The sequence below is a fragment of the Dysidea avara genome, chromosome 10 (genome assembly GCF_963678975.1).
Source record: "Dysidea avara chromosome 10, odDysAvar1.4, whole genome shotgun sequence".
Classification (NCBI taxonomy): Eukaryota; Metazoa; Porifera; class Demospongiae; order Dictyoceratida; family Dysideidae; genus Dysidea; species Dysidea avara.
This window is the reverse complement of record NC_089281.1, coordinates 12,376,488-12,401,080: the sequence shown is the minus strand read 5'-3', so window position 1 is coordinate 12,401,080 and position 24,593 is coordinate 12,376,488. Positions and strand designations below refer to the sequence as shown.

General features: G+C 37.4%; 1 protein-coding gene and 1 long non-coding RNA gene across 4 annotated transcripts; one reads left to right on the top strand and one right to left on the bottom strand.

Annotated features, from left to right (window-relative positions):
* The first annotated feature begins 602 nt into the window (after positions 1 to 602).
* On the top strand, positions 603 to 24,593 carry LOC136236911 (uncharacterized). 3 transcript variants are annotated; one of them, XM_066027139.1, is made up of 6 exons: positions 603 to 676; positions 4,097 to 4,160; positions 8,749 to 8,923; positions 8,976 to 9,266; positions 9,346 to 9,406; positions 23,212 to 24,593. In XM_066027139.1, the coding sequence occupies exon 6, from the start codon at positions 23,244 to 23,246 to the stop codon at positions 24,435 to 24,437; it is 1,194 nt and encodes a 397-aa protein (XP_065883211.1). In that variant the 5' UTR covers positions 603 to 676; positions 4,097 to 4,160; positions 8,749 to 8,923; positions 8,976 to 9,266; positions 9,346 to 9,406; positions 23,212 to 23,243; the 3' UTR covers positions 24,438 to 24,593. The 3 variants fall into 3 exon arrangements, with proteins under 3 accessions (XP_065883211.1, XP_065883212.1, XP_065883213.1); XM_066027140.1 differs by having other exon boundaries at positions 8,749 to 9,266; XM_066027141.1 differs by lacking the exons at positions 8,749 to 8,923; positions 8,976 to 9,266.
* On the bottom strand, positions 6,117 to 23,841 carry LOC136236912 (uncharacterized). The gene is made up of 3 exons (XR_010692232.1): positions 23,171 to 23,841; positions 8,772 to 9,233; positions 6,117 to 6,503 (listed from the first exon to the last, which is right to left on the bottom strand). It is a non-coding gene; the product is annotated as an uncharacterized lncRNA (long non-coding RNA).

Genomic DNA, 24,593 nt, shown 5'->3' with positions numbered 1-24,593 from the left:
GCTATATATATACTTATCAATTCCTACATGTCTTCTCCATGATTATTATCAATGAATGCATTACACATAACATGTTTCTATTATACGTTATAGTAAAAGTTGCAACAGAAGATAACATTTGCATAGACCATTATACTTACTGCACTTTATATGCCTCTCATCCTCTATCATCAGAAATCCCTTGTCTTTGGTTCGGGTTTATCAACAATAAATTTCCTTGAATTTGGATTCGGAGTGTATATAAGTGCAATACACCTCGACGTCATGGTTTATACAATGCATAACAATAGCACAAGGCTCCATGCAAGCCCTTACACAGGCATGCTGAATTGCTACATTTACCAAATTTAGTTTGTAAACAATGGTTTTGCCAAATTAAAATCTTTCCAATTTTGGAAAGTTTTTGCCAGTTTAGATAAGGGGAAGGTAGATACCATCACTTAGACTCTATTTAGGCTGTTTTGGGTAGGTAATAAATCTCATATACTCTACGCCTTCAAGCACAATATGACATATGCTCAAAATCGGGTTTGTCCAATCGCTATGCATTGTTCACGTGCAGTGATTTAATTAACGGGCGCGATTATTTAGTCACGTGAGGACGCATAGTTGCCATGGCGCTAGTATTATCGTAAGAAAACCAGTCGAGCCTACAGCAGAAACAGCCGTGGATGAGGTAAGTAATCTGAGTGTAATGTGAAATAGAGTCTAAAGCAGTTAGACCCTCAGGCCCTTAGTAGCGCTCTCGCTTCGCTCGTGCGCTACAGCCCGGGCCTTCGGGTTTATAAATTCATAGACTCCACATTGTGCCCGTATAACTATTATCTAATCCAAAACAGCCAAGCTGTAAAAAAAGAGTGCGGCCCTGAGAAAGGCTATGGTGAAAAAAGATGTGAAATCCAAGGTGGTGGCCAAGAAATGGCTGTGATGGTAGGTTAATGGTAAAAATTTTAATAACGACAATTCAGGTGAATTTTGTGCCAAGACCAAGGGACACCAAATTCACCTGAATTGTTGTTATTAAAATTTTTACCATTAACCTACCATCACAGCCATTTCTTGGCCGCCACCTTGGATTTCACATCTTTTTTCACCATAGCCTTTCTCAGGGCCGCACTCTTTTTTTACAGCTTGGCTGTTTTGGATTAGATTTCACTTCTTTTTGTATTTGTATACCCCAAAGCCGGCCTGTGGCCAGCTTTAGGGCTTTTAACCTGTCATTTTTTCTTTACTACAGGAAGAAGAAAATATGAAGCAGGGTGATTTCTTTGTAGTTAACCTCTCTGCAAGGTGATCCTTCTGGCTGATCTCTCTACCGGATGACTTGTTTGTAGCTGAACTCTCTACAGGGTGATTTGTTTGTAGTTGAACTCTCTACAAGGTAACTTCTTCTAGCTGATCTTTCTACAGGGTGATTTGTTTGTAGCTGAATTCTCTACAGGGTGATTTGTTTGCAGCTAAACTGCTAAAATGTAACTTCTTCTAGCTGAACTCTCTACGGGTGGCTTGTTTCTAGCTGATCTCTCTACAGGGTGACATGTTTCTAGCTGAACTCTCTACAGGGTGATTTGTTTGTAGCTGAACTCTCTACAAGGTAACTTCTTCTAGCTGATCTTTCTACAGGGTGATTTGTTTGTAGCTGAATTCTCTACAGGACAATTTGTTTGCAGTTGAACTCTGTACATGGTAGTTTCTTTGTAGCTGAACTCTCTACAATGTAACTTCTTCTAGCTGATCTCTCTACAGGGTGACTTGTTTCTAGCTGAACTCTCTACAGGGTGATTTGTTTGTAGCTGAACTCTCTACAAGGTAACTTCTTCTAGCTGATCTTTCTACAAGGTGATTTGTCTGTAGCTGAATTCTCTACAGGGAAATTTGTTTGCTGCTGAACTCTGTACATGGTAGTTTCCTTGTAGCTGAACTTTCTACAATGTAACTTCTTCTAGCTGAACTCTCTACAGGATGACTTGTCTGTAGCTGAACTCTCTACAGGGTGATTTGTTTGTAGCTGAACTCTCTACAAGGTAACTTCTTCTAGCTGATCTTTCTACAGGGTGATTTGTTTGTAGCTGAATTCTCTACAGGGCAATTTGTTTGCAGTTGAACTCTGTACATGGTAGTTTCTTTGTAGCTGAACTCTCTATATACAATGTAACTTCTTCTAGCTGAACTCTCTACAGGGTGACTTGTTTCTAGCTGATCTCTCTACAATGTAACTTCTTCTAGCTGAACTCTCTACAGGGTGACTTGTTTGTAGCTGAACCCTCTACAGGGTGATTTGTTTGCAGCTGAACTCTCTACATGGTAGTTTCTTTGTAACCGAACTCTCTACAATGTAACTTCTTCTAGCTGAACTCTCTACAGGATGACTTGTTTCTAGCTGATCTCTGTACAGGGTGACTTGTTCCTAGCTGAACTCTCTACAGGTGATTTGTTTGTAGCTGAACTCTCTTACATGGTGGTTTCTTTGTAGCTGAACTCTCTACAAAGTGACTTCTTCTAGCTGATCTATCTACAGGATGACTTGTTTCTAACTGAACTCTCTACAGTGTGATCTGTTCACAGCGGAACTTTCTACTGGGTGATTTGTTTGCAGCTAAACTCTTTGCATGATTGTTTCTTTGTAACTGAACTCTCTACAAGGTAACTTCTTCTAGCTGATCTCTCTACAGGGCAATTTGTTTGTAGTTGAATTCTCTACAGGGTGATTTATTTGAGCTGAACTCTCTACATGATGGCTTCTTTGTAGCTGAACTCTCTATTAGGTACCTTCTTCTAGCTGATCTGACTACAGGGTGACTTGTTTCTAGCTGAATTCCCTACAGAATAACTTGCAATGTAATATAACTGAGTAAATTATACATGCAGCTGAATGCTTTATTAGAGTGACTGTTCTATTAGAGTATCTCGATCTCGCATTTGCTGCACGTAGTTGCCTTTCGAATCATAACTCAGTGATTTGTAATCCGATTCTTCTGTACTACTGCAAGAACTTTCTATGATGATTATTCCAGCTACATATAGATTTTCAGCTCGTTGCTCTAAGCGGTTTGCCTGGTAGACACGAAAACTAATAGTTTTTTTATTCATAAAAATCGAACGCGTAATTTTGACACAGGTTGGGTTTTGTGTCATATCTCCATGGTCTTTATCCCGATTCCTTTCAAACCACAAAAAGGCACTCCTACGATGGTTGCTCCATCTACATATCAATTTTCAACTGATTCTTCCAAGGCGTTTACCCTGTAGGCGTGACAGACCTTCGACCTTATTTTACGCAAATAATCGGTCATAACTCCGTGAATGTTTATCGGATTCCTACCAAAGTTGGTACGGAGATCCGCCTTAATGAGCCCTTTAAGTGTGCCAAATTTCAGCCCAATCCGAGCTCGCATTCGTGTTTTATGGCGAATTTTGCGAAGTGTGCGAAATGAAGAAGATGAAGAAGAAAAAAACGAAGAAATTAAAACGAAATTTGGTTCGCTCGTATCTCGGAAATGGCTGGAGCGATTTTCTTCAAATTTGGTATGTAGACTCCCCTAACTGGGCGGCACGTCTCTAGCAAATTTGGTTCCAATCGGATAAGGAATCACAGAGCTACATAGGTGTGAAAATTGCGTTTTCTTTCTTCCTGTTAATATACTCACGGTGTGGCGCGCCGGCTTCTTGGGCCGCACGACACACTATCGTGTGTCTTGATTTATAAACATCTTGCTCATTCACTCAGTGAGAAGTGGAGTTCCCCATACTCTGTGGTTATGGGCAGGCTTTGCTGTAGTTTGGACTTGAGTTCTCCTTGCTGCATGCACTCTTCAGTAATGTGGCAGCGGGGGATCATGTTCTAGGTCCAAGCATCCCAGTGTGCCTCCAGCTGTTGCCCATTACCTAAAATACATGATCAAGGGACATATGAAGAGACACTTTGAGAATATACTACAATCATGTGGGATAACTTTAATGTAACACTCCTGACAAGTATAGAGATCTTTTGTTTTACTATAGGATAAAAGTTGTCTACTACATAGTAATTTTTGATGCATTGTAATAAAACTTACTTAATGTCACTGCTGTCATTTGGTTTTTCTCAATTTTATAGATTTTGCTTTTCCTATGTATTTTAAATTGGCACGACCTCATGATTGCGTCCTATACTGATTAAAGTAAGCTAGCAGGTTTCTATACATATTAACCAAAGGAGAGCTATTTCAGCAGTGTATAACAGTAATAATTTGTTTGAATTTGTAGTGTTATTAATTAATATTTTCTTCGCTATTAAATAAAAATTTTAAGGTCAATAAAAATGACATTAAAAATCCCACTCATTGAATTATTGGGACTCAAATCAGGTAACACAGGGCAGGGCAGTGTTTACATTCAATTTAACCACTTCACACACACAGGCCTGCCAACCTAGGAAACAGAAAACCTTGAGACTTGGTCTTGACATTCAGAATGGACTGCTGTATCTGCACATTATTATAGGCGGACACAGCAAGTTGCAACAGCCCCCATGCCCATCCTGTTTATACACTAATTAAAATTATTACCTGACTGCTCTACTAGGGAGTATATAGTGCTCTTGTTCTGTAACCAGGTAAATGAATCATTAAGCTCTGAGAATTGATATTTCAAATTATGTAGCTTAATTCCATGAAAATAGATCGATTTAGCACCCAATTTTACAGATTTGGTGTAGCTCATTAGCATGTTATTGTCAATTTAAAAAAAGTTCACATGAATGCATATATGCTACAGAAATGAATTAATTTATTTAAAGTAGTATACCTATCAGGATTTACGAGCCTCCTTTCTCTATACACTTAATACTATAAGTCAGTGCTGTACAATAGAAAAGTTCATGAGTCAACTTTGCTATCATAGCTACCAATGTACAATATGTATAAATGTATCCTTAAGGGAAATGCAAAAGCAAGATAGAATAGTTAGCCAACATAAACAGAGGTGGATCCAGGACCTGGCAAGGGGAAGGGCACAAACAGGTAAGTTCATAGGTAGGGAGGGCCAGATCCTCTTGTTAGTTGCTGCATTTTTGAAGTAGCAAATAATACACCTCTTAGTAGTACAGTGTATTTCACTGTTGTTTTTTACCATTTTGGACTTTGCAGATGGCTGTGAAGTCTTTAGCGCTGTTTAAAAGGCTCTGAATGTCTTAAACAACAGCAACCCAATAACTATTTTTAGAGGTGCTTAGTATGCACGAAGGTGCTGGGTGACAATTTCATAGCTGGTTTACTCACAATGCAAATATATGACATATTGTTAGGGAAATACACTGCATACATAAAATTATTCAACATTGTCAAAGTTTGACTACGGTGTATGTGTGCTCTTAACATGTATATCAGATGAATTTAAGACTGTAAAATTCCTAACAGTAGTTTCACAATTCACACGGACATTCAAATTGTATAATGATGGAACAAAATTGTTGCTATACAGGTTCACATCTTTTTAACATTGTGATAGTTCTCTGACACTTTATAATATTGCGGTACTTATAGTTTAAAAAAAAAATACTGTACATTAATCTGCAAAACAGTAAATTAGCTAGTTTATACACAAAATTACTTGTGTTACATTGTGTAACTAACCTAATAGCTACTTAACCTACTTTTGATGAAACAACAATATTCATGTGACCTGATTTGGAAAACTTACCATAATATTTATGCTAACTTTTCCTTAATCTTACTAGGCCTCCTTTCTGGAGATGAAATGCAAACCCCACACATTGCCCTAGAGTCACTGGAGGTGACTTGAGACCAGGTTATTGGCTTGGAGTGCAAAGTTATGATAATGCATACTGTATGTGAAGTGTGTGTGCGTGTTTTGTACCATTGTAGTCCATAGAGCATGTGGTTTAGTTTTGAGATCGCCAATACAATACTAGTCCATTTTGTACTCAGGTATTTCCCACCCTACCACCCTCCATCCATTTGAGTGGACTTATTATACAGCAAAATTGTGAAAAACCCTATCTAAATTGTAGAGGCTGCTTCGTGTACTCTAGATCTATCCATGTCTGGGAAATTTCACTTGCGTATGAGTCACCCATGTAGCTGTCAAGGTAAGTAACCACAGTATTACCAATTAAATATAAAATCATTTATCTAGGAATATACAATATGCCTGGTACTGTAGATTTTCAAATCAGGTCAAAAATTATATTTATCAATGTGCACTTTAAAAATTTACAGATACTGTATGTACAAATTATGCATATATGTAGTCCAGTAACAAGTGTTAGGTGGTTTTGATGAACTTCTCAAGTTTGACAGGAACATCCAGGATAGTAGGTACTACATAGTCTAGTATGTCACCCTCAATAAGACCCTCTCCTTGGTCACCATAATCTTTCACTTTCCAACACCATTTGTCAGTCTTAGTAGAGTACCTAGTAACTGGTACCGGGTCACGATCATCTGAATAATACAGCATTTCCTTCTGACCATCAATGTGGATGCCTTTCTTCATAAATTGACCTACAGCAGTATTATTAGCCATAAGAATTGTGAACAATAAAGTAGATTTGAATAAGCATTAGCATGCAAATCCTACAATATAATTATTTATTACAAAATTAATGAGGACATGTGCAAAATTTACACCTATATACTTTTGTTTCTAGCAAATTTTTTTCTGACCTACTGAATTTCACTCAAAAGTTTGCTCAAAATTTATTTATATTCTGAGTTCAGCTAGACTATTTAGAATTCACTGACCCTGTAGAGAGATCAACTACAATCAAGTCACCATAAAGAGAGTTCAACTACAAACAAATTAGCATGTAGTAGTGAACAAGTCACTTTCTACAGAAACAAGCCACTTTGAAGTGAGTTCGGATACATAACAAGTCACTTTCAATTGCAGAGAGTTCAGTTACTGTAAAGAGGTATATATTGTAGCTTATACATTCAACTAACAAGCCGTGTTCTGCAACAAGAAATTTCAGTAATAAACAAGTCAACCTGTAGGGAAATCAGCTACAAACAAGTAACCCAGTAGAGGGTTCAGCTACAAACAAGTCACATGTGAAAAGTTCAGTTAAATAAGAAGTCATCCCACAGAGTTAAACTGTAAGCTAGTCACCCTGTAGAGAGTTCAGAAATGCTCCAAGTCAGCTGCAAAAAGTCTTAGAGTTTGGCTATGTTACAAATCACACAGAGACAATCTACGTACAATCAGGTCACCCTGCAGAAATTTCAGTTGTGAATAAATCACCCTATAGAGATAATCAAGTCACTGTATATATAGCCATGCAAAGAGTTTAGTCACAAACAAGTCACCCTGTAAAGAGTTCAGCTTCAATAACAGATCACTCTACAGAATTTAACTAAAAGTTAACCACCCTGTAGAGAGTTTAGCAATGCTCTAAGTCAGCTGTAAAGAGTCTTATAGTTTGGCTATGTTACAAATCACACAGAGGCCAGTTATAATCAAGTCACCCTGCAGAAATTTCAACTGTGAACAAATCACCCTATAGGGATAATCAAGTCACCATATAGAGAGTTTAGTCACAAACAAATCACCCTGTAAAGAGCTCAGCTGGTCACACAACAGGTCACTCTACAGATCTAGAGTTCAATTAAAAGCATGTCACCCTGTAGAGAGTTCAGTAATATTACAAGACATGATCACCCTGTGGAGATATATCAGCTACAAAGCCTACAATTGATTCACCATGCAGAGAGTACAGCTACAAGCTGTTCTATAGTAAAATTTCAGCTGCTAACAAATTCAGCTAGAATCAAGTCACCATGTAGAGACAACAAGTCACCCCATAGATATTTTGGCTATACAAACAAGTTACCCTGTAGTGAGATCAGTTGTAAAGCATTTGGCCATGTAAAAAAGTCAGTCTGTATATACGTAGATATATACGTAGTTCAGCTATACGTAATACTCTTAGTTCTGTACATAGAGTGGTTCCCATTACTAAGCATTACAAAGGGGAGTACAAGGATCCCTTTTTCAATCAGTCCACTTACTACAATTCTAAAAGCAGCTGGCAAGGCAGTGGAGAAAGAAATAGGACACAAAGGAGGACAAAGGTAATTCATGATGTATGCACTGGAGCTGCTGCAATTGGCAAAAAGGAATGCCTTGAATCCATTGCAAGCAACATCGAACAGTGAATAAATCAAGCCAGTGGGGCATAAACCACAGTTAAATTATGTTTGGCAGAAGATGTCTGTTTAGTCAGTTAGTAAGCAGAAAATTCTGTTAAATATGTATATTTTAAATTCCATAGAAACCTGTTGTAAGGGTTTGAGGTTGCTCTAAAACCAATTATTTTAGGCTTGATTGTTTTTGTTTTACTTTGTGACAGGAATTGTCAAAACAAGAGACGAAGGCTTCTATTGTGTGCAACTGTGTGTCTATTTGAGGTAACATGGGTAATCGAAACTGAATAAAATGATCATTACATAGTTCATATAGGGTAACTTGTGGATTGAGTTTTAAATTAAACAACCCTACTTGGACAGCATGAATGATCATGTGCGTTACATTGAAAGTCACCCAAACTAATCCTACCAGTTTGTTGAAATGGAATGCATGAATACATACTGATAATCTGAACAGCAAAAATCAAAGCAGTTTAGGTACTCGAGATGACCACTCTGAGTAAGACCACCAGGAAAACAATATATTATATTGGCCTGCTCATGTTGTATTAGCCTCTTGACATATTGTACCTCCTCATGTATTTTCTACATACACACACAGTGATGATAATATTGATAACATACCAATTAGTCCATGTGAGTCAAAGAGTTAATCATAATTCATACTCCAGTCCACATCAAGAAGATTATGATAGAAGGTGACATCAAATTCAGCTTGTAGCTTCCTGTATATCACATGTATAACAGGATTACCAGTCTGCTTCTGAAATTTTTGGGTAAACTCTACGGTATCATTTTCAGAGAAAATTATTTGTTTAATCATTGCAGCACTAAGGACTCCTTCACCAACCACTACTACCCCCTGATTGACAGAGTCAAAGACTACAGCATTAGATTTATTGTTGTTGTGTGGTATTACAGCAAATTTGCCAACTGAAGTAACATCCCTTTCAGTTTCCACAAAATAGGCATTGATAACAAAGTCTTTATTGTAAATCAAGTTGTATGCCAATCCTGAGCTTCCTCTAATTGAGTAACAAAGTATATCCTTAGATAATAGTGGCACTGTGAAGTGTGGGTCACCCTCTGTTGAGAAAAATATTGTTGGAAACTATACAGGTATGTATGAATGGGTCTATAAGTAGGCTCCAGTATCTGAGATGTTTTAATTGAATAATTTCTGTATATTCCCCAATAGAACTCTGGCACAAAATAACAATGCACGTTTAATCTGCCATCAAAGCTCCTATTACATCTAAGTAAGTTTTGTGTCAAATTGTAACATTTTAAGCCTTGTAATGTATGCAGAATACTTTGAAACTTTTACTGTCGCATGGAAGATATTCATATGGTGCTTACTTTAAAATTATTTAGCAATTTTCAGATGTAGCAAACTCAAAGAATAGAAACCTCTTCAAATTCTGCACAACAATAAAACCATATTTCTACCTTAGGTATTGTTGCATCGTTATGACACTTCCAATTTAGTTGCTTAATTTCATTATATAAGTTTTTTACCTACTTGAGATAGGCACTTGCCTATGGGTACATAATACACCATTGTATTGACAGGTGTGCAGTAGGCGAAACATAGTTCGCTTACCTCTAACCATGCAATAATATCTGAGATACAATAAACCCTGAAGTTACTATGTATCATTATTTGTACAAATGTGCAGCTAACTGCAACTGCTACTGAAGCCTTTGTAATTCAATTGCCATTTTTATCTTTACAATGTATGGGGAGCCCTTGCGAAAACTGCAACTTTTTCAGTTTTAAGCCCTGTGTATGTCAAAGTAGCCCCAGTATATATTATCTAATCCAAAACAGCCAAGCTGTAAAAAAAGAGTGCGGCCCTGAGAAAGGCTATGGTGAAAAAAGATGTGAAATCCAAGGTGGCGGCCAAGAAATGGCTGTGATGGTAGGTTAATGGTAAAAATTTTAATAACGAGAATTCAGGTGAATTTTGTGCCAAGACCAAGGGACACCAAATTCACCTGAATTGTTGTTATTAAAATTTTTACCATTAACCTACCATCACAGCCATTTCTTGGCCGCCACCTTGGATTTCACATCTTTTTTCACCATAGCCTTTCTCAGGGCCGCACTCTTTTTTTACAGCTTGGCTGTTTTGGATTAGATTTCACTTCTTTTTGTATTTGTATACCCCAAAGCTGGCCTATGGCCGGCTTTAGGGCTTTTTAACCTGTCATTTTTTCTTTACTACAGGAAGAAGAAAAGATGAAGTAGGGTGATTTATTTGTAGCTGAACTCTCTGCAAGGTGACCCTTCTAGCTGATCTCTCTACAGGATGATTTGTTTGTCTCTACAGGGCAATTTGTTTGCAGCTGAATTCTCTACATATAGTTTCATTGTAGCTGAACTCTCTACAATGTAATTTCTTCTAGCTGAACTCTCTACAGGGTGACTTGTTTCTAGCTGATCTCTCTACAGTGTAACTTGTTTCTAGCTGATCTTTCTACAGGGTGATTTGTTTGTAGCTGAATTCTCTACAGGGCAATTTGTTTGCAGCTGAACTCTCTACATGGTAGTTTCTTTGTAGCTGAACTCTCTACAATGTAACTTCTTCTAGCTGAACTCTCTACAGGGTGACTTGTTTGTAGTTGAACCCTCTACAGGGTGATTTGTTTGTAGCTGAACTCTCTACAAGGTAACTTCTTCTAGCTGATCTTTCTACAGGATGATTTGTTTGTCTCTACAGGGCAATTTGTTTGCAGCTGAACTCTCTACATGGTAGTTTCTTTGTAGCTGAACTCTCTACAACGTAATTTCTTCTAGCTGAACTCTCTACAGGGTGACTTGTTTCTAACTGAACTCTCTACAGGGTGATTTGTTTGTAGCTGAACTCTCTACAAGGTAACTTCTTCTAGCTGATCTTTCTACAGGGTGATTTGTTTGTAGCTGAATTCTCTACAGGGCAATTTGTTTGCAGCTGAACTCTGTACATGGTAGTTTCTTTGTAGCTGAATTCTCTACAATGTAAGCTGAACTCTCTACAGGGTGACTTGTTTCTAGCTGATCTCTCTACAGGGTGACTTGTTTCTAGCTGAACTCTCTACAGGGTGATTTGTTTGTAGCTGAACTCTCTACAAGGTAACTTCTTCTAGCTGATCTTTCTACAAGGTGATTTGTCTGTAGCTGAATTCTCTACAGGGCAATTTGTTTGCTGCTGAACTCTCTACATGGTAGTTTCTTGTAGCTGAACTCTCTACAATGTAACTTCTTCTAGCTGAACTTTCTATAGGGTGACTTGTTTGTAGCTGAACCCTCTACAGGGTGATTTGTTTCTAGCTGAACTCTCTACAAGGTAACTTCTTCTAGCTGATCTTTCTACAGGGTGATTTGTTTGTAGCTGAATTCTCTACAGGGCGATTTGTTTGCTGCTGAACTCTCTACATGGTAGTTTCTTTGTAGCTGAACTCTCTACACTGTAACTTCTTCTAGCTGAACTCTCTACGAGTGACTTGTTTCTAGCTGATCTCTCTATAGAGTGACTTGTTTCTAGCTGAACTATCTACAGGGTGATTTGTTTGTAGCTGAACTCTCTACAATGTAACTTCTTCTAGCTGAACTCTCTACAGGATGACTTGTTTCTAGCTGATCTCTGTACAGGGTGACTTGTTCCTAGCTGAACTCTCTACAGGTGATTTGTTTGCAGCTGAACTCTCTTACATGATGGTTTCTTTGTAGCTGAACTCTCTACAAAGTGACTTCTTCTAGCTGATCCATCTACAGGATGACTTGTTTCTAACTGAACTCTGTACAGTGTGATCTGTTCATAGCGGAACTTTTTACTGGGTGATTTGTTTGCAGCTAAACTCTCTACAAGGTAACTTCTTCTAGCTGATCTTTCTACAGGGTGATTTGTTTGTAGCTGAATTCTCTACAGGGCGATTTCTTTGCAGCTAAACTGTTGAACTCTCTACAATGTAACTTCTTCTAGCTGAACTCTCTACGGGTGGCTTGTTTCTAGCTGATCTCTCTACAGGGTGACTTGTTTCTAGCTGAACTCTCTACAGGGTGATTTGTTTGTAGCTGAACTCTCTACAAGGTAACTTCTTCTAGCTGATCTTTCTACAGGGTGATTTGTTTGTAGCTGAATTCTCTACAAGGCAATTTGTTTGCAGCTGAACCCTCTACATGGTAGTTTCTTTGTAGCTGAACTCTCTACAATGTGACTTCTTCTAGCTGAACTCTCTACTGGGTGACTTGTTTCTAGCTGATCTCTCTACAGTGTAACTTGTTTCTAGCTGAACTCTCTACAGGGTGATTTGTTTGAAGCTGAATTCTCTACAAGGTAACTTTTTCTAGCTGATCTTTCTACAGGATGATTTGTTTGTCTCTACAGGGCAATTTGTTTGCAGCTGAATTCTCTACATAGTAGTTTCATTGTAGCTGAACTCTCTACAACGTAATTTCTTCTAGCTGAACTCTCTACAGGGTGACTTGTTTCTAGCTGATCTCTCTACAGTGTAACTTGTTTCTAGCTGATCTTTCTACAGGGTGATTTGTTTGTAGCTGAATTCTCTACAGGGCAATTTGTTTGCAGCTGAACTCTCTACATGGTAGTTTCTTTGTAGCTGAACTCTCTACAATGTAACTTCTTCTAGCTGAACTCTCTACAGGTGACTTGTTTCTAGCTGATCTTTCTACAGGGTGACTTGTTTCTAGCTGATCTTTCTACAGGGTGACTTGTTTGTAGCTGAACTCTCTATAGGTAACTTCTTCTAGCTGATCTTTCTACAAGGTGATTTGTCTGTAGCTGAATTCTCTACAGGGCAATTTGTTTGCTGCTGAACTCTCTACATGGTAGTTTCTTGTAGCTGAATTCTCTACAATGTAACTTCTTCTAGCTGAACTCTCTACGGGTGACTTGTTTCTAGCTGATCTCTCTACAGGGTGACTTGTTTCTAGCTGAACTATCTACAGGGTGATTTGTTTGTAGCTGAACTCTCTACAATTTAACTTCTTCTAGCTGAACTCTCTACAGGGTGACTTGTTTGTAGTTGAACCCTCTACAGGGTGATTTGTTTGTAGCTGAACTCTCTACAAGGTAACTTCTTCTAGCTGATCTTTTTACAGGATGATTTGTTTGTCTCTGCAGGGCAATTTGTTTGCAGCTGAACTCTCTACATGGTAGTTTCTTTGTAGCTGAACTCTCTACAACGTAATTTCTTCTAGCTGAACTCTCTACAGGGTGACTTGTTTCTAACTGAACTCTCCACAGGGTGATTTGTTTGTAGCTGAACTCTCTACAAGGTAACTTCTTCTAGCTGATCTTTCTACAGGGTGATTTGTTTGTAGCTGAATTCTCTACAGGGCAATTTGTTTGCAGCTGAACTCTGTACATGGTAGTTTCTTTGTAGCTGAACTCTCTAAATGTAACTTCTTCTAGCTGAACTCTCTACAGGGTGACTTGTTTCTAGCTGATCTCTCTACAGGGTGACTTGTTTCTAGCTGAACTCTCTACAGGGTGATTTGTTTGCAGCTGAACTCTCTACAAGGTAACTTCTTCTAGCTGATCTTTCTACAAGGTGATTTGTCTGTAGCTGAATTCTCTACAGGGCAATTTGTTTGCTGCTGAACTCTCTACATGGTAGTTTCTTGTAGCTGAACTCTCTACAATGTAACTTCTTCTAGCTGAACTTTCTACAGGGTGACTTGTTTGTAGCTGAACCCTCTACAAGGTGATTTGTTTGTAGCTGAACTCTCTACAAGGTAACTTCTTCTAGCTGATCTTTCTACAGGGTGATTTGTTTGTAGCTGAATTCTCTACAGGGTGATTTGTTTGCTGCTGAACTCTCTACATGGTAGTTTCTTTGTAGCTGAACTCTCTACAATGTAACTTCTTCTAGCTGAACTCTCTACGGGTGACTTGTTTCTAGCTGATCTCTCTACAGGGTGACTTGTTTCTAGCTGAACTATCTACAGGGTGATTTGTTTGTAGCTGAACTCTCTACAATGTAACTTCTTCTAGCTGAACTCTCTACAGGATGACTTGTTTCTAACTGAACTCTCTACAGTGTGATCTGTTCATAGCGGAACTTTTTACTGGGTGATTTGTTTTTAGCTAAACTCTTTGCATGATTGTTTCTTTGTAACTGAACTCTCTACAATGTGACTTCTTCTAGCTGATCTCTCTACAGGATGACTTGTTTCTAACTGAACTCTCTATAGTGTGATCTGTTATAGCGGAACTTTCTGAGTACTGGGTGATTTGTTTGCATCTAAACTCTTTGCATGATTGTTTCTTTGTAACTGAACTCTCTACAAGGTAACTTCTTCTAGCTGATCTCTCTACAGGGCAATTTGTTTGTAGTTGAATTCTCTACATGGTGATTTATTTCAGCTGAACTCTCTACATGATGGCTTCTTTGTAGCTGAACTCTCTATTAGGTACCTTCTTCTAGTTGATCTGACTACAGGGTGACTTGTTTGTAGCTGAATTCCCTACAGAATAACTTGCAATGTAATATAACTGAGTAAATTATACATGCAGCTGAATGCTTTATTAGGGTGACTGTTCTATTAGAATATCTCGATCTCGCATTTGCTGCACATAGTTGCCTTTCGAATCATAACTCAGTGATTTGTAATCCGATTCTTCTGTACTACTGCAAGAACTTTCCATGATGATTATTCCAGCTACATACTGATTTTCAGCTCGTTGCTCTAAGCGGTTTGCCTGGTAGACACGAAAACTAATAGTTTTTTTATTCATAAAAATCGATCGCGTAATTTTGACACAGGTCGGGTTTTGTGTCATATCTCCGTGGTCTTTATCTCGATTCCTTTCAAACCACAAAAGGGCACTCCTACGATGGTTGTTCCATCTACATAGCAATTTTCAACTGATTCCTCAAAGGAGTTTACCCTGTAGGCGTGACAGACCTTCGACCTTATTTTACGCAAATAATCGGTCATAACTCCGTGAATGTTTATCGGATTCCTACCAAAGTTGGTACAGAGATTCGCCTTAATGAGCCCTTTAAGTGTGCCAAATTTCAGCCCGATCCGAGCACGAATTCGTGTTTTATGGCGGTTTTGCGAAGTGTGCGAAATGAAGTAGAAGAAAAAAACGAAGAAATTAAAACGAAATTTTGTTCGCTCGTATCTCGGAAATGGCTGGAGCGATTTTCTTCAAATTTGGTATGTAGACTCCCCTAACTGGGCGGCACGTCTCTAGCAAATTTGGTTCCTATCGGATAAGGGATCACAGAGCTACATAGGTGTGAAAATTGCGTTTTCTTTCTTCCTGTTAATATACTCACGGTGTGGCGCGCCGGCTTCTTGGGCCACACGACACACTATCGTGTGTCTTGATAACTCATTTGAAGATACACCTGATATGGCTGAGGTGATAAAACAAGAAGATAATGTTATGGTATGGTAGGTAATATAGTATACCTGTGTGTGGCACCTCTGCATTTGAGTGCATACTACACATTCCGGCTCTGTTGTATATATACATATGATGCGTAGGAGATGACAGTTTAGGTTTGCTCCATTGAATAACTAAATGTGAACTATTATCTCTTACTAATCACATGCCCCACAAGAAGAAATATCACTATTAGAATTGTGTACAGCAAGCTGTACTACATTTTTAACTGCTTGCTATTGAGTATGTTTTATGGCTTTTATATGTAACTTACTAACTTTAGTGCAGTCACATTACGCCACACAGCCCTTTATAAAAAGTTATAACACTCAGTGTTATAAAGTTCAAAAGGTTGTGACACAACGGTAAATAGCATAAAGCGTATAGGGTGATTTGCTGATAATTATTATGCCAAAAGCAATAAAATCAAAATTGACTTATTCTTAAAGTAGACCCTCCAAGAACTCCTTTGCAGAGTGATAATATATATCTCATTCATGGATGAGTGATAATTAACTATTGCATGTCTGGGTTGCTGCAAGTCCATAGTGGCTGGCCACCCCATCCACCTCCTCTGGATCAGCTCCTGCTAATCATCATTAAGTGACAATCTGGCAAAATGTAGGCTGATTCAAGCAAGCAACACAAACCAGGGGCGGAGGAAGTAGTTGATATGAGGGGGGGCTGGGCTGACCCAGACTTATGGAAATGATCTACATTGTCTCTGGTTTGGTAAGGTGAGACCAAAAAAAAAGGTCACAGCCAACTGACAATAGCTGCCCACCTCACCAGCTACACATTTATAGCTGATAAACTACGTAAAATCCTTACATAGCTCACTACACACTGCTCTAATACTGTGACTGCTTTATTAGAGTGACTGCTCTATTATAGAGTATCTCGATCTTTATCGCGGTTTTCAGCCCCGCTCCAAAAAGGATAATTTTGGCATGATATCATTCTGAGGGGGGACTTCAGCCCCCTAGCCCCCCTCTCCCCACCGCCTATGACACAAACCCATCTAACATCACAGAGGTTATACCAAGCACCATTAATACAACACCTATTACAAATTATTAATTCAAAATTCATGACTATATGTTAAATGCTCTGAATGTTCATTCCTTGCATTTGAAGTGTCACAATTTTGTAGCACTGGTGCATTTATTTCCACAAAAATGCTGTTTAATATTTTGACTGAAAAATAAACATGTAGAGTAGACTAGACTCTATACATAAATTCGAGCTATGTACTTAGCGCAAAGCAGTGCCTAGCCGCATGGTTGGCAAGTCTTTGAGCATGCAAGTTTTGTCTTGAAACAACTTGGTTCTTAGTTCCTTCTTATTACTTTCATTCTTTAATCTATTTGTGAACAGTTTGTATGAAAATTCGTTTTCCTCTGGCCAGTATTTGAGTCCCACGCTGCGTTTGCCAACCAGTGATGTCATAGCCTGAACTTATGTATATCTAAAGGAGATAAGGAGTATTTGCATGTGAGTGTGATTGTGAACATTTTGTGTTTGTGAAATGTTCCTATGCACAAGCACAAGTAAAGAAAAAAGCATCCGAGGCAAGGGGCTATATAATACAGAAGTGCTTAAAGTATTTGAACCAAACAATTTTCAGCATAGTTGGCTTGTCACTTTAACAAGTTACCATATCTACATGAGTTAGGCCCCCACATACTTCTAATGTAAATCATAAAATTGCTGGCCTACGTATTAGCTAGTAGTGTTGTTTACCAGATGGGTGTAAAAACCTGTTTGACAAGATATTTGATAAATAATGGTCAGATTAGAGTGAAGGTGGTGACAATGACTGAATCAATTAACATTAATATTTTTACATAGCTTACTCCTCCTTGCAGATCCCTAGAGGGATAGTTGTCTAAATTGATCCTTAATGACAAAACGAGAAGTTAAGATTCTTAAGTACTAGCTGAATGCATTGGAGGTCCTGAATCCCAGGTTGTGTGGCTTCTCAGGCACTTACCTAGACTGCAAGCTGTCTGTGGATCAAGTCACTGCCTGACCTGGGATATTCAGTATAGTTTTTAGTTAGAGGTTTCTGACTTCCTGCTTCATAGGCTTACTGTTAGCCTCCTTACAGGTCCCTAGAGGGATAGTTGTCTACAATAACTTAACCCTTAATGAAAAAACGAGAGGTCAAGATGTTTAAGTACTGGCTGAATGCAGAGGAGGTACCGAATCCTGGGTTGTGTATCTCCTCAGACACTTGCCTAGACTGCAAGCTGTTTGTGGATAAGTCACCTGGGATTTTTTTCTGAATTCAGCATAGTTTTTAAGTTACAAGTTTCTGACTTCCATGCTCTACAGGCTTACTGTTACTGTTAGCCTCCTTGCAGATTCCTAGAGGGATAGTTGTTTAATAAATAAATAGGTATGCAATTGATTTTGTCCTTTTGCCAATTTTTTGCGTGTGTGCATGCGCGTGCGTGTGTGTGAATTTATTTTTATGTGCCTACTATATATGTCATACACACACTACATGCACACGCACGCACGCATGCGCGCGTACACACACATACATGCATGCATGCATATGAACACACATTTACATTTAGTCATTGTTGACTACAGCATTGGAAATTCCTGATACCATTAACACCTTGTATTTTTTCCTCTGCTACTTCCTTTATATTAATAGGTAGATATATTGAAAGATGACAATTTTACTCTGAACATTACACTTTCAACTACTGTATATACAAGTACATTTTGTTGTTGCTAGTTTTAGCTTCAAAAGAATTAATGCATGTAGCAAGGGTATAAAAGTAGAATACAAACGGATGCTGTGAAATTTAGTGTATAAGATAGAAATTTGTTATGAGATTCTACACAATTAAGTGATACTGATAAAATACATGCACAGCCACATTTACTAGTGCTAAGCAAGATATGTATTAGTTAAATAATATACTATCAGTATATTACCATATGTAAATACAATCGTGCAATATTTCAACATTGATTTTGATGTAAGACATGTTGGTGGATTGTGTGTCTTCTCTCTTGGAATTTAAATACTTTCTGCAATTTAAAAGCATTATCCACAGCTTTCTTGCATGTCACAAATATGAGGAGTAAGGTAACTTGTTTTACACTGATAGCAACAGTTGCACTTACCACTGTACTCTCACTCTTAACACCGGCAAGTAGCAGTGCTATCATTACTTAATCGTATTGTTGAAAATAATGTGATAGATACATGAGCCTTTACCACAGAAGCGATTTGTTACTAGCAGATAAAATGCAATTACAAAAAGAAAATTTGAAGTAGTGTTGCAAAACCAACAGCAAGTAACAGGACAATCCTTGTTACTGCAAAATTATTGAAGAAACCTCCATCAGATGCAATATAGCCAGTGCATGCACTCTTGTCTCTGGTCAGATCTATGATGATTAACAAAGCTGTACAAAATAGTGCAGCAGCCACAATTGCAATGATGTAGTTACACATTAGAGTTCGGTTGTTCATCCTTCTTGTTACTATATACTTTATACGCTCTGCATATTAGGTAGATAAAGTGAGTGAGATAAGCCACTTTTGCAATATGACTCATGAATAAGACTCCATGTATTTTGCAGATCCATGCACTATGATGGGTTGGATGAAGTAATTAGTTGAAATACACACAAAATATTACCAGTGCACAAGTTATAATGATCATAGCACCAATAAAGTATGTGTTTACTTGATAATGTCAAGTGGGGGATACTTGTATAGCTGTGAGTGTTGCTATGTGTGTGGAGCAAGTTGTGTTTATTACATATAAGAAGGTAATGAGGAAGTTGTAAGCAGCATTTGTCAAAACAACATCGTACTCCATTACAACACACTGAAAGAGGAGTGGTCTGGGTTGACATTTATTTCTACAGTAGTGTGCACTTAATAATAACAAACTAATAGAGTTTATATCCTATTTAATAGCTGGCTAATGATTGATGCATGTATATAACATTTGTGTACTACAACATTTGTGTGCAAGTAAGATCATATAAGTGGCAGAAGTCCTAACTCACTGTTAAAAGTGATAACAAAGTATTGCAACTATGTATCTTTACCACTTGTAAACAATGTGAGCAGCCTTAATGTCCTCAGCATAGCCTGTTCCATGTTGTCTATTTATATCCCAATGGATCTTAACTACCTGTGGCAACTAATATTTCAGTGGAAATGACAAGTACCTGATTATTAACATTAATGAGGTGACCTAGGTCTAAATGTGTGTAAAAGGTGAGCAAGAGGTAGTGATTATCATACCAGTAAGAAATTTATCTTAAATGACCATGACCAGTCTTGACATATATGTAAAAATAAAATGTGGGCCTGCTCTCCCTACTCTTCTTCACATTATTTGGATCAAGGTATAACTCTAATGAGCAGTCCACCACTCTAATGAATCTAATTGCTACTAAATTTACTTGCAAAATGCAGTGAAAATAGTCTTAAAAGAACTTTTAAACTATCAAAACGTTTTCTGCCATATGTATATTGTTGTATGCTTCAAACACTTATAAGTAAGTTAATGTTGGGCCCCTAGCTCTCACTCTTTTGCTTGATCCACTGCCCCTGCATGTGTCATCATAATTGATATACCTACATGTTAGCTATACACTTGTAAATCTATGCATTCCCAACTAAACATAAAATTGTAAATAGCTAGTAAATCACATCTAGTTATGTACATCATACGCAACCCCATCTAAACATATATCACAGTCAATCACATCTACCAGATTCAAAAGAATGTTTATGTCACAAAGTACAGTGTATTATTATCACATGCATTCTATCCTATGGTCACCCAACTTGATAATTGGTTGCATCACTACAATTCTCTTTATTTGTGCATATAAACATTATATATCACATTAAGCTAGATAAAACTGTGCTATACATTATTTTCTAAACCTGCCTACACTTGAGTATGTCAAGTTACAATGAAGACACGGCTTAGTGGAGGAGTGTTATTAATTGTGTTGGCTACTGGTGGATTTGTGTTGGGAGTTATTGGAAACTGTTCTCCCTCCTTACTGACTGTACAGTATGATGATATTGATAGTGTAGAGATCACTAAGTCTCAGTATTGTTTTGTGAATGAGTGTACTATCAGAATAAATGACTCAAATGTGTTACTGAATATCATCAATAATACTGGAGATTGGATAATGGCTACTAACACTACTAACTTGTTCATAGCTCCCAATAATGGTACCAAGTGTAAGTCTCCTCTTGACCATAGTGTAGTTATGTTTACATTTCTTGTCATTGTTGGTTCAATCATTATCTCATCCAGTAGCATCAATATTGTCATTCACATTATTATTAAAGAGTTACATACTGTGGCTGGTGCGATGATCGTTATAACTTGTGCATCAATAAATATATCATGTGTATTTCAACTAATTACTGCTATATTCCAATACCTTCATCCGATCCATCATAGTGCATGGATCTGTGCAATATCAAAATATGGAGTCGTATTATTCCTATTCATGTACCATATTGCAAAAGTGGCTTATCTCATCCACTTTGGCTACCTAATGTATAGAGCTTACAAAGTAGTAACAAGAGTGATGAACAACCGAACTCTAATGCGTAACTACATCATTGCAATTGTGGCTGCTGCACTATTTTGTACAGCTTTGTTAATCATCATAGATCTGACCAGAGACAAGAGTGGACTTGCTATTACATCTGATGGATATTGTGCAGGTTTCTTCAATAACTTTGCAGCAACAAGGATTGTCCTGTTACTTGCTGTTGGTTTTGCAACACTGCTTCAAGTTATCTTTTTTGTAATTGCAATAATATTTTATCTGCTAGTAACAAAACGTTTCTGTGGTAAAGGTCCAAGTGATGCTCGTGTATCCATCACATTATTTTCTACAATAGGACTAAGCACTATTCTAATGATAGCACTGCTACTCGCCGGTGTTAAGAGTGAGAGTACAGTGATAACTGCAAGTGTTGCTACGAGTGTAGAACAAGTTACCTTACTTCTTATATTTGTGACATACAAGCAGGCCAGGAGAAAGCTGTGGATAATGTTTTTAAAATCCAGAAGATATTTAAACTCCAAGAGAGAAGAAGAAACATATGATCCACCAACATGTGTTACATCAGAATAAAAACAATGAATTTTGTAATATTGTACAAGTGTATATCATTATACATATGGTAATATATGCTTTCCCTCTTACTCCTAGCACTAGTAAATGCGGTCATGCATGTATTTTACAGATTCGCTTAATCATGTAGAATCTCAGTGATCTAATGTTCTGAACAAAGTGAAGTGTTCAAAAATTTCACATGGTCCTACTTTGATACTCTTGCTACACATATTAATTTCTTTTGAAGGCAATAATAGATTTGTACTTGTATACTAATTCCAAATGTACTAGTATTTATATACAGTAGTTGAAAGTGTAGTGTTCAGAGTTAAACGTCATCTTTTAAAATATCTTGTATTTTATATCTATTAGTATAAAGGAAGTAGCAGAGGAAAAAACACAAGGTGTTAATGGTACATGTATATATCAGGAATTTCCAATGAGTCAACAATTGTGAAATGACCAATATGTGTACATATGCATGCAAGGGTGCATGCATATGACATAGTAGGCACACAAATAATCCACACACACACACACACACGCACACGCACACACACACACACATACACACATTGAATACACGAAAAAAAATGGCAAGAGGACAAAATTAAATGCATATATCTATGTAAGAATATAATTAATGTTAATTGATTCAGTAATTGTCACAATAATTTGAAAATTTCATTTATATTTATCAAACACCTTGTCAAACAGCCAGGTTTTTACACCAGTTATTAATGCTATAGTTAAATGGGCCAGGAAAATTAACAATTTTAAGTTTCACATATACATGGAGGACCTATTTTGTATAAACATGGCAAAGTTTGTTATAATTAATGTGACAGCCAGTTATCCTGAAAATTGTTTATTATAATACCTGTGTGTATAGCAGCTAACATTTCAGCACAATACTACCATGAAGCACAATACTACCATGAAGTACAATACTACCATGATTCAAATGTTCCAAACACTTCTGTATTAAAGTCTCTTGCCTCAACCACTTTTATCTTTTCTTTGTGTATGTGTGTGAGAACATTTCACAAACACAATTAAATGTTAAAAATTACACACACATCCAAATATTCCACCTTACAGTTATCTCCACACAAATGGGTTAATAGACTAATTGAATTTCCTGACATTTCATCTGCCCTTGGATAACCATTTATATAAATCATTCAGTCAAAAGATTATACAGAATTTTTGTATGGAAATAAACATGCATTAGTACTACTTGACACTACAAATGTAAGAAATGAACATTCAGAGCATTTAAGAATTTCAGATCAATTTGTAATAGGTGTTGTATATTAATGGTGCTAGCGCTTGGTTTACTTTGGTGATGCTAGATGTGTTTGTGTTGCTTGCTTGAATCAGTCTACATTTTGCTGGATTGTCACAGACCTTGATTATTAGTTATGTCAACACATTTCCCCTTATTTGTGTATAAACAATATAAATCTGGCATAAACTTACATTAACTGTGCTTGATACCATTTTCTATCACCTGCATACAGTTGTAGTTGAGTTGAGTTGAACTGCTGTAATAATGACACAGCTTAGTGGAGGAGTGTTATTAATTGTGTTGGCTACTGGTGGATTAGTGTTGGGAGTTATTGGAAACTGTTCTCCCTCCTTACTGACTGTACAGTATGATGATATTGATAGTGTAGAGATCACTAAGTCTCAGTATTGTTTTGTGAATGAGTGTACTATCAGAATAAATGACTCAAATGTGTTACTGAATATCATCAACAATACTGGAGATTGGATAATGGCTACTAACACTACTAACTTGTTCATAGCTCCTAATACTGGTACCAAGTGTATGCCTCACCTTGAACATACTTTTTCATTCCTTGTCATTGTTGGCTCAATCATTATCTCATCCAGCAGCATCAATATTGTCATTCACATTATTATCAAAGAGTTACACACTGTGGCTGGTGCGATGATCGTTGTAACTTGTGCATCAATAAATATATCATGTGTATTTCAACTAATTACTGCTGTATTCCAATATCTTCATCCAGTCCATGATCATGTATGGATCTGTGCAGTATCAAAATATGGAGTCATTTTATTTCTGTTCCTTTATGAGATTGCAAAAGTGACTTATCTCACTCACTTTGGTTGTCTAATGTATAGATCTTACAAGATGGTAACAAGAGGAATCAACAACCGAACTCTGCTACGAACTTACTTTATCACAACTGTAGCTGCTGCCCTGTTTTGTACAGCATTGATAATTGTCATAGATCTGGCAGGAGACAAAAGTTCACTGACTGTTACATCTGATGGATATTGTGCAGGTTTCTTCAATCATTTTGCAGCAACAAGGATAGTACTATTGTTCCTGATCGGCACAACAACACTACTTCAAGTGATCATATTTCTAATAGCAATAACCTTCTACCTGATGGTGAAGAAACAATGCTGCGGTAAAGGACCCAGTGATGCTCGTGTATCTATTACACTGATGTCAACAATAGGATTGAATACTATTCTTTTGATTTCTTTGTTACTTGCTGGTGTCGAGGGAGAGAGTACTGTGATTGCCACAAGTGTTGCCACAAGCGTGGAACAAGTTACCTTACTGCTAATATTTGTAACTTACCAGTACACCCGGAAAAGGCTATGGTTGATGCTTCAAAAGCACTGCAAATACTTACACTTCAAAAGAAAGGAAGAAGCACACATGTACAATCCACCCACACATGATATGTCAGAGAGTACACTATGAACCTGATACACTGTAGTAATACTGTATACACTTATAATACCTCATATACTGATTTTAAAAATATTTTCCTGTACATTTGTTTATGTTTTAATAAATTCATGCACTTAATAATTAGTACATGGATTGCACTCATACTGAAAACCATACACTTGATCT

Bases quoted from the DNA above. Each gene is read 5' to 3' on its own strand.
- LOC136236911 (XM_066027141.1), top strand. From the start codon at position 23,244: ATGACACAGCTTAGTGGAGGAGTGTTATTAATTGTGTTGGCTACTGGT.